This window comes from Cavia porcellus, unplaced genomic scaffold (genome assembly GCF_034190915.1).
Source record: "Cavia porcellus strain 051 isolate PalLab524CR breed Dunkin Hartley unplaced genomic scaffold, mCavPor4.1 scaffold_1, whole genome shotgun sequence".
Taxonomy (NCBI): domain Eukaryota; kingdom Metazoa; phylum Chordata; class Mammalia; order Rodentia; family Caviidae; genus Cavia; species Cavia porcellus.
Window position 1 is genome coordinate 132,972,545 of NW_026947484.1, and position 16,301 is coordinate 132,988,845.

At 35.9% G+C, this 16,301-nt stretch overlaps 1 protein-coding gene across 1 annotated transcript in view; it reads left to right on the forward strand.

Moving 5' to 3' along the window:
- Nucleotides 1-16,301, forward strand: part of Capza1 (capping actin protein of muscle Z-line subunit alpha 1) — a 50,010-nt gene that overhangs the window by 15,685 nt on the left and 18,024 nt on the right. The window contains exons 2-5 of the mRNA XM_003479005.5: nucleotides 5,504-5,567; nucleotides 8,694-8,745; nucleotides 12,522-12,585; nucleotides 14,202-14,408. Coding sequence (XP_003479053.2) covers nucleotides 5,504-5,567; nucleotides 8,694-8,745; nucleotides 12,522-12,585; nucleotides 14,202-14,408 — 387 coding nt within the window. The remainder of the gene's footprint in view (nucleotides 1-5,503; nucleotides 5,568-8,693; nucleotides 8,746-12,521; nucleotides 12,586-14,201; nucleotides 14,409-16,301) is intronic.

Consider the following 16,301-nt stretch of genomic DNA (forward strand, 5'->3'; position numbering starts at 1 on the left):
CTTGGTTCCACCTCTAAAGCTTCACTGGCTACAGCATCCTGTCTGGGCCAAAATCTTTCACCTGTAATTCCAGCACTTGGAAGGCTGATGCAGGCTGATGAATTTGAGGCCAGCCTGGGATACATTTTAAGTTAAAGACCAGCCTAAACTACACAGCAAGCCCTTATATCAAAAACAAACAAAAAATAATAATAATAAGCCTACATCGTGTTAATTTAAATAACACATTTTTATGAAAAATAATTACATTTTCTTTTTTGTTTTTAAGAACAGGATTTTATGGCGGCCCATTGCTGTGATTGGTTGATATCTTGGTGTTTTTCAAATAATCTTTTTTATTGACACATTTATTTCTCAATGTTAGATTTCATTGTGATATTCTCATGTAGGTATTATACTTTGATTATATTCTTCCCGGTACCATTCCTTCCTTTTTCCCCATGCCTTTCCTCTAATATTCTTTCTGTTTGCATGTTGACCTCTTCCTTTCCTTTCCCAGATTTCATATAAGAGAGAAAGTGCATAAATTTATTCCAAGTCTGGCTTGTCAATTAACATGATCATTCTTTTTTCTTTAATGCTCACCTTAAATGCCTGGGACCAAATGAGTTGTTTTTAAGTAATTGAGCAAATTGCTGAACATAAAGATCTGAACTTTTAAAATATGGTGTTAATTAAAAATACAATATGGTTATATAAAATTCAATAATATCTAAGACTTTGTTTAGGGGAAAAAATAAGTATTTGCTATGTATATGTCCATCTTGTGTGCTTAAAGTAACCCTAGATATGAACAGGTATTATATGGCATGTGAAGCCAAATCTGACTCTCAAAGATTTTGAAGAAAAATAAAATAGTTAAAAAGACATACTTTAGGGGCTAGGGATTTAGCTCAGTGGCATAAGCGCCTGCCTTGCAAGCAGGCAGTCATGAGTTCGATCCCCGGTACCGTAAAAAAAATAAAAAATAAAAAAAACGACATACTTTAAGTTAGAACACCATAACATACCAAGTATGCACCAAATCTTGAGGCTTAATCCGTCTCCCTGGTTTTGCTTCAAGTCAGCTTACATTTTTTGCGGCTAATTCTACCCTTTTGAATTTGGCATCTACATGGACATTGTTTAGCAGTGGCATGGATTTTTCCCTGATTTTTTTTCCTAGTTCTGTTTACTTACCCCCAAATATTCATTTTATATAGCAGCAGTTATTTGAATACATTTAAGCTCCCAAGCAACAAGTTGCTAATATATCTTTTCACTTATTTTCTGGGGCCAGGGATATAGCTCAGTGGCAGAGTACCTGCCTGGCAAGTGCAAGGTTCTGATTTGATTCCCAGTACCAAAAAAAAAAAAGAAAGATTTGCTGGCTCATCAGAACATTCTATTTCAAGCTTTTTCTGTTTCCCTAGTTCTTATCTAGGTAGTTAGGCCCATGTGCTTATTAAACGAAATAGTTTTATGGGATTTTTTCTTTTGCTGCCATTTTGGATTTATGATAGGACTTAAATTTATTATCTTCACTGAGATGGAGCCAGTACTTAAAATTTTTTGTCTGTTTGACAGTTTGTGACTTGAAGCTTATTACTTACTCTGAACTTAAAGCCAGAATGCTAGGAAATCTTTTTACCAGCATTCTGGATGTCTTTGTTTTTGTTTTTTCCTTTCTTTTTCTTAATTTTTTTTTTAAAGAGAATAAAACCAAACAAAATAAAACAAACTAATCAAAACTGTGAAAGTGATATAGGACTTCAAAACAGGATAACAGCCTCTTGTTATGTTCAAAATTGCTGCCTATACCATCAGACATAATAAAACCAAGCAGAAGAGAATAAAACCAGTCAAAACAAAACACTGAATAAAATGGAACAAAACAAAACTGTGAGAACAATATTGGATTTCAAAAATAAAACAGGAGGAAATCCTCCATAGTTGCTATATTGCATACTATTATGCTCTAGATAGATGCTCAGACTACCGGCTTAAGGCCTACAAAGTCTCTCAAACAATATAAACATTGTTTTTGTACCTCAGTTGCTGTCAACTCAGTCTGTGTTCCTCTAAATCAGCCAGTAGCTTACGGGCAGAGTGCTCAGTTTTTGTCTGTGTCTGTCAGGCCACATGTTGCTGGCTCATGGGAAGGGCGCTTCCCTGTATCTCCAAGCCCATAGTTTCCACTAGTTCACAGGAAAGGCACTTCCTATTTTTCCGCCTGCCCCAGTTCTTTTGTTGTTTTTTGAGACAAGGGTCTCATTATGTAGTCCAGACTGGCTTAAAAACTCACATCTATCTTTTTGCCTCAGCTTCCCAAAAGTAGGGATTACAGACTTGGATGTATTCTAAGAGGAAAGTCTAGATTAAGAATTAAGGAATGGTTTCTTCTAAATTGCTGAACAAAAAAGTTGTAAATTAAACAGAAATAGTTGATAACTAGGAAATACATGGGAGCTGTTATTTGGTTTCTTCTAGTATGTTAAATTTTATGCTTCAATTTGTCATTATTGCATAATAAATGATTAAAATAAAATGATGATGCCTGTTAAGCAAAGAATTATTAAGACACATATTAAAATCATAAGGAAGACTATTCAAATCTGTTGCCAGAAATGAGAGGTTAGGCTCACATACTGATATAGAAATGATAGCCACAAATTTATAGCCAATGAGCAGGGAATGGGTATCAGTGGGTAAAAAAAAATAATTAAGCAATGTCAAGTATAAGGGGATTCTTGCTGAAGGCAGGCCAAAGACTTACGATGAATTTGATCAGATAACAAAGTTGAGCAAATTCTTACTAAACCTGGGCTAAGTGGGTCAAAGGTGAGCATTAGGGAGAAAGACCAAGGCTTAGTTGAGAAAATGGCATAGAGAAACCCAACTAAAGTTTGGTAAAGAGACAGTCTTTGTCACTGTATTTATGTATTATGTAATTAATTTAACAAATCTTTAATGTTTAAGACATACCAAAAGGCAAGAGCTGGCTGGCTGGCCTGCCTGCCTGCCTCTCTTCCTTCTTTCTTACCTTCCTTCCTTCATTTTCAGTGCCAGCATGAACTACATAACAAGACTACCACACAAAAAAATTTTTTTTTCATTTAGTTTTGACCCTTTTTTGAAACTAGATATACAGTTTTGACTTTCAAGCTTATTATTTCTCTTTTAAGCAAGCCCTCCCAACTTTGGTAATTTCAGCTTTCCCAAGCACAGCTTTGACTCAACTACTAGTTCAAAAAGGTGGAGAAGGGGCTGGCATCCTGGAACAGGCCTGTAATCCAAGCACTCAGGAGAATTGTTGGTAGTTTGCTACATAGGGAGTTTGAGGCCAGCCTGAACTACATGATGAGAACCTGTCTCAAAAGAAAAAAAAAACCCTAAAACTTAGCCATGCATCGTGGTATAAGCCTGTAACCCCAGACCTTGGGAGGCTAAGGCATGAGGATTGCTGAGAATTTTAGGCCAGCCTGGGCTACATAGCAAGACCTTGTCTCAAAAACAAACTCCCAAAAAATAAAGTAAAATTTAAAAAAATTAAATGGACAGAGCCAATCCCTGTGACACAATATAAAAATAATCCTCTGAAATTTTACTTTCTGTTAACACATGATATATTTGAATGTATAAATTTTAATAGACTAAGAATCAAAAGAGAAACAAGTTTTGCAAATAATCAAATAGTACTCATTTACATTCCTATAGAACGTGTGCCAAGTCTTTGCCTTGGATACATATGGCAGTGAACAAGTCTAACAAGTTCTTTCTGTGCAAGGAGTTGGAAAACGATGACCTGTGGGCCAAATTCAGTCCATCTGCTTTCATAGAACCTGTGTGCTAATGTTTTTTTGAATGGTTGAAAACAGTGTCAGAGGTGAACATAGTGGCACATGCCTGTAACTCTAGCACTCTAGGAGGATGGGGCAGGAAGGTTACAAGTTAAAGCCGAGCCTGAGCCCTTTTTCTACTTAGTAAGACCCTGTCTCAAAGTTTAAAAAATGGCAGGGAACATGGAGCTCAGTGCAAAGGCATTTTATTCAATCTATAGTACTGTGCCTCCTCTCCAAAAGAAGTACCATTAAAAAAAAAAGAATAGCCTTTCATGATGTGAAAATTACATGAAGTACAAATTTATTTTCCAAAACACTTTTTTGTTGTTGCTGTTATTTCTTTTTATTGAAACACGATCTCCCTACATAGTTTAGGCTGGACTTGGAACTCGCTGTATAACCCAAGTTGTCCTCAAATTTGTGGTGATCTTCCTGTGCTGGGATTACAGGGGTGCACCACCATGTCTGGCCACCTATTCTCATTAAAATATTTTAAAATATATGTAGATATTGCCAAGTAACTCTTTTGGAAGAAGTTACCAGTTTAAAGAACAGGAAGGAAGAGAACAGTCTTAGAGTAGATTAATTGGGGAATTGCTGTCTCACTAAGAGGATCACCTGACTATATCTTTTCCCATTTGGACCATCTTACATACAGAAACAGTATTCTCAGAATTTGGCACTCAGAATGACCCCTGAGTCAAATAGTCCATGCTCTAAATAGCCTGTGGCACTTAGGCTTACATACCCTGATCAGGTAGACTTGCTGCCTCCCCTCGAATGACTAGAGACAAGCCATAAGTAAATTGAAAGGGCAAGCCAAGAGATGCATCAATGTGTGTTAATGTCCTCATCAAGATTAGTGTGGGCACACAGAAGAGAAATTACCAGAAACTTTGAAAATTAAAATTAGAACAGTCAAAAAAATTACCTACAATAAAATGAGATACACAGATTAGACTCTAACTTTAATATCTATTTATTATAATAGTAAGTGATTCAGAAAAGAATGGTTGTAAGGGAACAAAAGAGGGGGGTTAGGATAAATAACTAAAAAAAATTTTTTTCATAGCATTTTTAAGACATTATAGTGTAGTGTTGAATAATAGAGATAATAGGTCCCATCTATGTCCTGCCTTTAAGAATAGTGACAGTGCTTATGTTTTCTCATTATGAAGGTTGCCATCAAATTTTGACCACTTTTAAGTCAAAATTTATCCTGCTTCTACTAAAAGCTAGAGTTTTGTTCCTTTATGATATTGGTGTGTGTGTGTGTGTGTGTGTGTGTGTGTGTGTGTGTCAGGAATTGAACTCAGGACTTTGCAGTTGTCAGGAAGATGCTCTGCTGTTGAGCTGTATCCTTGGCCCATGAGATTGGGATGAATGTTGAATTTTACATGCATTGAGGTGATCACATCCTTCGCTCCTTTAATTTGTAAATAACATCACTTTGTTAATGTTAAATCATCCTTGCATTGGGATAAACACTATGTTGTAATTTTATTTATTCCATTTGCTAATATTTAATTTTGGTGTTTGTGACAAGATCTCACTATAGTTAGACTATATTTACATTGATTGGAGAGCTTTGGAGTATATTCAAGACACAAAATTTTATAATCCATTAATTCCTTCTGTGTTACTCTTCAAAGTACACTTACTAATATTTTATTCTTCTTTAGGTACGCATAGCTGCTAAATTCATCACTCATGCACCCCCAGGGGAGTTTAATGAAGTGTTCAATGGTGAGTAAAGATTAGTATTCAGTTATTTTAAGTCCTACTTAATTATTGTCTTCAGCAAGTGTTTGCTTATAACTAAGGAAATCAACATTCAAAAAGACTGAAAAAATTTGTCCAGGTTTACCTAGCTAGTTAAGCATCAAAGTTAGGATTCAATTCCAGGTTTGAAAAAGCAAGCTCTCTCCCCATAAATTAGGGTATCTATGTTAGGTAAGAAAAAAAAGATTTAAGGTAGTTTATTTTTTATTTTGTTTTGTTTTGGGTTTTTTTGGTATCGGGGATCAAACTCAGAACCTCACACTTGCCAGGCAGGAGCTAGTGCTGCTGAGCTAAATCCCAATCCCAAAACTACCTTAAGGTAGTTTAATACTAAAAATGTAGAAATACTATTGAATTGACTTATAGTTTTATTTTGGAAAACTTTTTTTAAAAATGAGATTGAGTCTCATTATATTGCCCAATATAGTCTTTTAATTCCTGGGCTCAAGTGATCCTATAGCATCTATCTCCCAAGTAACTAGGATTACACAGGTGTACCATTGTACCTGACTTTCAGTTTTATCATTATAAGTAGCAGTTTAAACCAGGCTTGGTGGCACATGTCTGTGATCTCAGCCCTTAGAAGACTGAGGCAGGAGGTTAACAAGTTCAGTTCCAGCCTAGGCAATTTAGTGACTTCACAACAGCCGGCCTCAAAATAAAAAAATTTAAGTCTAAGGACATACTGTTAAAGCCCTGGGTCCAATCCCCAGTACTGTACAGTAGTACTTCAGTGCTTTCACTCAAGAAGTTCCTTAGTATATGACAGGTTAGGGGCTAGAGATTTAGCTCAGCAGCGTAAGCACCTGTCTTGCAAGCAAGGCGGTTGTGAGTTCGATCCCCAGTACCGATAAAAATGAAAAAGACAAAAAAAAAAAAAGAAAAAAAAAAAGTATATGACAGGTTTGGGGCTAGTAGGTCCGAACTGTTTGGGGAAGCTTATGTTTATTAGATCTGGGGTGGAATTGTTTTTTTGTTAGTGAATGTATATGTGTGAGGCCCTACTCTGTACTTTTGAACCCAGGGCCTTCGAACTAACCTGAATCCCAAACACTTCTTTTGAAACAGGGTCTTGTTAAGTTGCCCAGGCTAGGCTTGAACTTGCAGTATTCCTACATGAGCCACTCAGAGTGCTAGGATTATAAGTGTGTGCCAAAATGTCCAGCTTGATGTGGAAGAAAATTGGATAGTCTTTATTTTATGAAATTCCTTATGAGTAGTTCTAAATCAGCCAATTTTCAAACCACTGTCTAGTATATTTCCAATCTCTCATGGTATACACAGCTGGACATAGTGGCGCACACCTTTAATCACAACTATTCTGGAAGCTAAGGCAAAAGGCTCATGAGGCAGCCTTGAGCACCTTAGCAAGACCCTATGTCAAAAAGGGGACAGGGTTGTAGCTCAGTAGTAGAGTGCCCTAGGTTTAATCCCTAGTACTGCAGAAAAAACAAAACCAAAAGAAGTAAAACGAAATATTGTTCACTGTCTTAACACAATTTACAAGATAAGAAAAAGTTCTCTGTAAGTCATCTTTACACATGTTGATTCATTTTAGCAAACATTTATTTTGAAATTCTTGTTTTATATTGGAACGTGAGCTACTTGAGAGAAACTGTGATATTGATCTATAACTCTCAAAACTCCAGACATGGTGTAATATTATATTCAGTAATTCCATTGGTAAAATTAATTACACAGAGAAAAACTAGAGGAAACATAAACATTGACCATAAAAAATATAGAATATAATAGAAGTAAATCTTTATAAAGATCATTTCTAGATTTTGAGTTCTGACAGAAGGGAGACAAGGGTAGCTTTTTTCTCCCTGGTCTTCCTCCCTCAAATGTAAAATTTCAACAACTTAGCTTTTACAAAGTTCTCCTTAAATTTGATTTTCAGCTCAGATAATTTAGGACTTAACAAAATTAATGTTTTGTAGTTAAAATTCCTTTGTTTTACTTTAGACAATTTACTTTACAGGAATATCATGAAAATCACTATAATCAAAGCATTAAGATTAGGAATTAATGAGCTATTTCTGTCATGAGGCCTCGGCTTTTTTATTCACACGTATTGGCCACCACCAGACCCTTCTTTCAGAAGCTTTCAAAATTAGTAGCCTTTGGCTTAGAGTTAGCTTTCCCTCTTGAAATAAATGCTTGGTGTTTTCTTAGTATCAGAAAAAAAAATGACTAGACTGTTTGACACAGTTTTTTGAAAAGTTGTATATCCCTATACAGTAATTAGATTGTTTTTTGTTTGCTTGTTTGTTTTGGTGCTCACAATCTTGCGCAGTTAGACTGCTGAGCTAAACCTCTGGTTCTGGTAATTAGATTCTTCAAAGGAAAATATATCAAGATTTTAGGTCAGTGACAAAATTTTGCCCAGCTTTCTAGAGCTGGTATTACAGAAAGGCCTGTAATTCTTAACCCAGGCTGGGGAAGGAGGTACTGTGGATTGAATCTAAGGCCTTGTGCATGCTAGGAAAGTGCTTTACCACTGAGTTACATCAGCCTATGTAGTCTTAATTTTAAATGATTCATTAAATAACACTCCTGCTAGAGACTGTAGCTCAATGATAAAAATGCTCCCCTAGCATGTATGAGACCATGGGTTCCATCTCAAGAACCATAACAATATAAATAATTTAATTATTAATTTAACTTGAACCTTCTCCAAATAGTATTTTTCTTTTGCTATGAAATTTCTTGGAAATCTATTGTTGATTTTCTATAGCACTAATAATTGTCTAGAGAGCTATGAACATTAACATCTATTCACTGACATTTATAAAATTTCTGCACATATAGTATATCTGAAGGCTAACCTCCCAAAAGTCTAGATTTTAAAAACCTGTTATAGCTGAACATGGTGGCACATGCTTGTTATCTCAGTACATAAGGGGATGAGAAAGGAGGATTGTGAATTCTGGGAACCTAGGATACGTAGTGAGCACAAGGCCATCCTGCACATCATAGCCAGACCCAGTCTCAAAATCCCTCCCCAAAAAATGTCTTTTCTAGAAATGTACTAAAATTTCTCAGACTTATCCAGTATCCAACATTTCAACATGTTTTCCTTCTCAGATGTCCGGCTACTACTTAACAATGACAATCTCCTCAGGGAAGGGGCAGCTCAGTAAGTATCTTTTCTAAATCCACTTACAACATTATTCTAACATTGGATAAACTGTAGTGATGGTGAACTAGCACCCTGAAAACTAAGTTCAAAATACTTAATGTTAGCTGGGTATGGTGGTGCATGCCTGTAATCTCAGCACTCGGGAGACTAAGACAGGAGGATTGCCCAAATTCTAGGCCAGCCTTAGTTACAAAGTGAGTTCAAGGCCAGCCTGAACTACATAGTGAAACCCTGTCTCAAAGACAAAAAAAAAACTTAATGCTATTCATCCTGTTTTTATTTTCTTGTCTATTTCTTAGAGAAAACACGTTTTCCTAATACAATCTTATTTTGCCCATATTTTCCTTATTAAAGCAGAATTTAATGTTAGCTATTGGGTTTTCTTTTGTTACTCTTTTAGTTCAATGTTGAATTTTTTTTAAACTGCTGGTTATAGAAAGATTTAAGCTGCTAATAAGGATTGATTGTTCCTGAAATTATCAAAAATAGCAAATATCTATGAAGTACTTTAATAGAATTAACCATAGATAAAACCATGATTATCTAATCATTGAGTCATCACTGTCAAGCTAACCATCTTTCTAAAATAACATCTTTATTTTGCCCTTGACCTCAAAAACATCGATGGGGATTTTGGGGAGGTTTTTGTTTTTGTTTTTGTTTTTTTTTGTCTTCCATCTGAAATCAAATGTAAATGCTATTTAATTTTCAAAGTCCCTGTTGTCTGACCTTATCACTATTCTACTGTTCAACACAAAGCTCCATGTGAGTTACTGTCTACCTTACCCAGCCAGGGTTCCATTGTAAAGAAGACACCGAAATTGGATAGTAGGTAGGCAAAGGTAGAAAGGGGAGGACAATGACATTTTGATGCAGTAACAAATAATTATCATAAAGTTCATTTTGGTATGATGTGTAACTTGTTTAGATTTTGGCTGTGGAAAACTATCAAAAACTGCTGCCTAGTAGACAACTATGTCCTGCTGTGTGCATGGAATTTGTTTTAGTATTGGAATCTGTAAACTAGACTTTACACATCATCACTATAATTGTCATCATGAATAAAAACCCTAGTTTTACATTTGTATAAGAAAGTAAGGCATATATTAGACATAAAACTCTTAATACTGATTTTTCTCTTAGATGCATAAAATTTGCCATGGAAAGGATAATCATGAGGCAGGTTGCAGCAGTTCATGCCTATAATCTCAGCTACTTGAGAAACTGAGGGAGAAGAATTGAATTCCAGGCCTGCCTGAGCAACATAGTGAGACCTGTCTCAAAAACAAAAAGAAAAGAGCATTCGTGATTTGCTAGATCAATCCTTTCCACTTTCACTGAACCTCATCTATGTTAACAGATAATTATTCAATCTGAATCCTTCTGGCAGTAAAGAATTCATTTTGCATAGCAAGTTCTTCACTTTCCCTGACTTATTGGTTCTAGTTTTATCCTTGTGAGCTATCCAAAATAAACTTACTTTATTAATTCTCTTGACATAGTATAGCTAAAGTACATTGGTAGTGGAATGCCAGTCATGTATTTAGAACTTAAGCTTGTAGTCCTATTTCTAAGTCTGAGTGCAAGTTGGAATATAATTCAGACACTTTTGTTGCACTGACACTAAAGTTTTATATGTATAAATATTTTGTTCTATAGACTCTAAATTTTTGGAAAATCTTACTAAAGAAAAATTTTCATGAACCTAAAAACTTGATTTTTCTATAAGGGTTCAGCTATAATGAAATGCTTCAATATCTCCACCATAGTCTTCATAGTTAGTGCACAATAAATGTTGTTTTAGTAATCATCAGTATTGTCTTCTATATGAAATAAGTGGCCTAATAGATCTAGGACCATCCTGAATTTCCACTTTTGTGTTTCTACCAGATTTGCCATTTGTGGTAATTCTCAGCACTTCTGATATAAATAGATGTTGGGCATGTTGAAGAGTGAATTTTATTCTGAGTGAGATAGGATAGTACAAATAAAAGAGTATGAGACTTTGGGCCAGGGATTTAGCTGAATGGCTTAGCGCCTGCCTGGCAATTGTGAGGTCGTGAGTTCAATCTCTGGTACCAAAAAAGAATATGAGACTTAAATTTTAGAATAGCCAATAGTTATGATTATTCTAATCACTATGTGGAGTACTGATGCTGAAAATGAATAGACTAGTAATGTAGTTCTAAGGTAGTTGGTAGTGATTTGGACTAGAGTAGAAATGGAGCAAAGTCACATCCTGAATATATACTCGTATAAAGCCTACAAGATTTACTGATAATATCTAAAGTATACCAATAAAATCTTGTTTTAAAAAAAAACTTACTGATAGCAATCGGTGTGGTGGAGCATACCTGTAATCCCAGTACTTGGGAAGCTGAAGCAGAAGGATCACTCCAAGTTTAAGGCCAGCCTGGGCTACTTAGTGATTTCAAAATCAACCCAACATAATGAGATGGTCTCAAAACAAAACAAAAAAAATTTCCAATAGGAGCCAGACATAGTGACCCCAGCCTGTAATTCTAGCACTCTGGGTGGCTGAAGCAGGGGAATCATACATTCCCCTGCCCAGTTGGCCAATTTAAAGAGACTTGCCTCAGAATAAAAGAGAAGAAGAAGAAGGAAAAAAAAAAGGCGAGGATATATTTCTGTGAAGTTAAATGTTTAGTACAGGATGTGTGTGGGGGGGGCGCTAACTGATAAATTAGATGTGAAAGATGAAAGAAAAGGTCCAGGATGACTCAGGTGCATGCTAAAATTTTTTTTTTTTTTTTGGTTAGACTTTCCCAGGTTCTCACTAAGACTGACCCAGTTTATAACTTGGTCTGTTGAGGTTACTATTAAAAATAGCAACATACTGGGCAGTATAAATAATTACATTTATTCCTCATAGTTCTGGAAGCCAGAATTCCAGTCAACTAGGTAGCAAGAACTGTGTTCTGGTGAGGGCTTTTCCTAGATTCCAGCAGCCTTTCTTAAAAATGTCACTTGCTTGTTTTCCTGTACTAGCAGTCAGAATGGGTCCATTGGAAGCTGGTACAGATGAGAATAAAGATCAGCCTAGCTGTTCAGACACAATTTGGACTCCAATCCAGTAGGATACACCTCAAGGAAACTGCTGATGTGCTGGTCTGGTTACCCACTGAGAAGACGATGACTTTTATCTTCTGGTGTGAGCCTTGAGCTTAGAGCTCCCAGTCTATCCCACCTATTAGCCATACTTGGATACCATCTCCATCTCTGAGAAGCAGAAAGGATGTACATATGCAGACTTTTAAAAAAGTGAGGATTCTGGAAGAGGAAATAAAAGCAGGGAGGCAACCCTAGGTCTCAAATAGACGTAGCCATATATGTAGCTCACAAGAAATGTGGTAAACCCTTGGGCCTCTGTCATCCTCATTGCTCATACTTGGTTACAGCCTGTTTGTCCCAGAAACTGCAGTGCTCCAATCTGGGACAGGTGGGGCATCTGACACACACACAGCCTGGGGTCACTGCCTGCAGTTACTGTGCCATGTGGCCACCTGATGCTGGAGGCATTCAGCATCAGGCAATGACAGTATCTTCCTGTGCTCAGCCCCAGGAAGCTTGAGGGGCTGGTAATGGTCCTCTCTAGAAACATAACCAGTCTTCAGGGAGCAGGTGGCAAGGAACGTTGAGGATATTTGGCAAGATTAAGACAGGATTTGGAAAGGCCTAGGATGACTCAAGTTTTTGGCTTGAGCAGCTGGTAAAATAGAGAAACTATTTACTTCTATTATTTTTTTAAACAGTGCATTTGCCCAGTATAACATGGATCAGTTCACACCTGTGAAGATAGAAGGATATGAAGATCAGGTAATAATTGCCTGTTAGATAACCTATGTTTGGCAGATAATAGAGATCTAGAAACCAAAGCAGATTTGTGAATCAGATGCTGAATATAAATTCATGTCTTAGTTTTCATATTTTGGTGAATATTCTACATGTTAGGAAATTATTCTTTCTGATAATACTAGTAACTTTCTGACAAAAAGGAAGTCTGCCTATCACAAGAAAAGTTCAAAAAAAAAGTCTTAGAAGTTTTCTAGCTATCTCTAATTTTGCTTGCTAGCAGGAAGTATTACAGTTAATGAGAAAACAAAGGTACTCCTACAAAAATTTAGGCTACTTAGGTTATTTTAAGAGTTTGCTCATTAAACCAGGCAGATGGTACACACCTGTAATTCCAGCACTTGGAAGTGAAGGCAGGAAGATCAAAGGTTTGAGGCCAGCCTGGGACAAATAGTGAGACTATGACTCAGTTAAATAAAACCAAGAAGAATTTGCTGCTTGGAAGTAGGGATAGCAAGGAGATTTCACTTCACTAGTTTTTGTACTAGGGATCAAATAAATCCAGGGCCTTGCTCTAGCCAGCCAAGCGCTCTACTACTGTGCTATACCCACAGCCCTATTTTTTCATTTTTGAACTACATAGCTGTATTAGCTATTTTAAATGGTCAATATAATGACATAGAAAAGTTTCATGAAATAATTTGAAAAAATGTAAAAATATACGTAAAAGTTGTTACTAGAGGTATACGTAAAGTATATATCCATACATATTAAACATCAAAACAATGAAGGGTATGATTAGGAGGAGAAATTTGCAGTATAAAGTTGACTTTTTTTATGTTATTGGTTCTTTATTTTTATGAATTTATTTATTTTGGTGTTTGTGTTACATTCAGTGCCTTTGCACTGAGCTGCTTCCCCAGCCTTTTTGATTGGGAGTCAAAGTCTCTCTAAGTTGTTCAGGCTGGGCTCAGATTTTCCTTCTAGAGCTGAGATAACAGGCATGCACCACCATGCCCAGTTAACTGACTAATATTGAGTGTTTTTAAAAATTTTTATTACTATGTGTTTACAGTACATTCTCATGCAAAGTTTATACATGTACTGAGCACATCACAGTACTTTTTTACTTTTGAGAGAGTCTTGCTATGTTGCCTAGGCTGGTCTCAAATTCATGGGCTCAGGAGACCCTTATGAGCTAGGTGTGGTGGCATATGCCTGTAACCACAGTATACTGGGAAGCTGAGGCAAGAGGATCATAAACAAGTCAAGCCCAGCCTGGGCGACTTAGTGAGACCCAAAATGAAAAAAACTTAAAAATTACAAGAATTTTTAAAACACTGTGGATAGCTCAATGCAAGGGTTCTGGGTTTAATCCCCAGTATCATCGCTAGCCCCAAAAAGTATCCTTCTGCCTCACCTTCCCAAGTAGCTGGGACTATAGGCATGCATCTCATCTAACAGTATTTTTTATAAAAATAAAAATTAAGACTTGATTGGAAAATCAGTATGAAAGAAAATTTTGACTAAATGAAATATTAAATATATAGAGTTTAGTTTCTCTTTGTTGCTTGTACTGGAAAATGTGATTAAGAACTGGCTTTTTCTAGTTATTCATATTTATAATTCTTCTCTGAAAGGTTTTAATTACAGAGCATGGTGATCTGGGTAATAGCAGATTTTTAGATCCAAGAAACAAAATTTCCTTTAAGTTTGATCACTTACGGAAAGAAGCGAGTGACCCTCATCCAGAGGAAATAGATGGAAGTTTGAAGTCTTGGAGAGAGTCCTGTGACAGTGCTTTAAGAGCCTATGTGAAAGATCATTATTCCAACGGCTTCTGTACTGTTAAGTATCTGTCTGCTTCATTATCAGAGAATGTTTTATTTCTTACATTTACCTTATCCCATGGAGGCTTTGGTCTACCAAACTTCACCTCTTTTTGTTTATGGTATTCTGTGCATTTTATTCCCAAAATCATTTTTAGAATGTAAATATTTGGAAAATTCCTTTTTAACCCCAATGTATAATAATTTTAAATCTCAAGTTATTCTATTTCACATTTCTCTTACTTACACATGATAAATTGCCTTTATCCATCAAAAAAAAGTTTTTAAGGGTCTTTAATTTAAGCTAGGTGTGGTGGCACATACCTATGATTGCAGGCTTCCTGGAAACTGAGGCAGGAGGATGGAAAGCTCAAGGCAGCCTGGGCAATTTACTGATTTATTAAGAGTTGAAGTCTGAGGATATAGCCCAGTATGAAGTCCCTGGGCCCCAAGTAAAAGAAAATAAAGAGTTCTTAACTTAGACATAGGAAAAAATGGGGAAAAAAATACATATATATATATGTATATGTATATATATGAATGATACTGGGAAAACTCTAACTCCATGTTTGACTTTTTGGTATTATAGGTATTTTTATATGAAAGTACTTTTATATTGTTTAGTTATTTTTCATGAGATACTCCAAGTATTTGAACTAAATATTTTTATAAATTCCAGAGTAACTTTTGTATATTACCTCTGGGGCTTTAAAAATGATAAATTTGGTTCTGGTTCTATCATGTTTTCTCCTTAATAAAATTATGGAATATTACTAAAAAAAATAGTAGTTAAAATTTTATTGTCTTAGGGTTTTTTGATTTTGTTTTTGTTTTTTTGAGGCAGGGCCTTGCTATGTAGTCCAGCCAGGCCTTGAATTGTTACCCTGTCTCAGAAAACCAAAACGAACAAAGAAAATGATGGAATTGCTCTGATGGTATCTACCGGGCACTAGATCATATATCCTCAACTGTCCTGCTGAATAGACCATAACATCATCTTATTATTCCCTATCACATTTTTCATGCAATGTCCTCCAGACATTTCCTATTGTTCTCAGGTGGACATCTAATCCCCCCAAGTTTTATTAAGATTGAGGCTATCATGAGGTATTTTTATTTGTCTTCTCTCCACACTCAGATATCCTCCCTGTCTTCTGTTGTACTTGAGTCTGGGGAAGAATGTCCTTATTCTTGATTTCGTACTATCCTATGTACTTCATATATCTTCATGTAACTTCATTTTCTCTTCCAATATATTTTTCATTATATAGAAAAAAGTCTTATATCTACTTTTCTAAAGGGAGCTATCTGTTAATTATAATAACTCTTGTAAGTTATGTATTTTCTTTCTTCGTCTCCTTTTTCTACCTTACTGTTTTCTCTTCTGTTTTCTCCCTTCTCTAGACTTCTCTCCTGTTTCCCTTTACCACCATACCAACCAATCAGTATTCTTTCTATACTGCTGTCATTGCCACATTAGCTATCAACTTCTAAACCTTTATTTACTCTGTCTTCATTTTATAAAGCATTGATAGCAAACCTTTGACAGCTTTCAGTGGTACATACAGCCTGCTGCAGAACACCTGCCGTAGGTTTTCTATCACTGCTATACAGACTGGTCTATGATAAGAGTACTAATGATTTCTAAATGCATGATCCATTATCCTTTTCTTGGTCCTTAACTTTGTGTGCCATTTCACCCTGAGCCAAACTGACTACTTTTGGAAATGATCTTTTGCTTTGGTTGTTATATCAACATCTTCTAATCTTTCCTACTCTGTCTGTAGTCATTTCTTTTCTGCTACCTTTATAAATTTAAAAATTCCTCAAAGTATTTCTCTTTCTTGAAAACCTATCAGCCATTCAACATAGAGTAACACAGACTGTGTCAAAACCAATGGTTTTAGATTT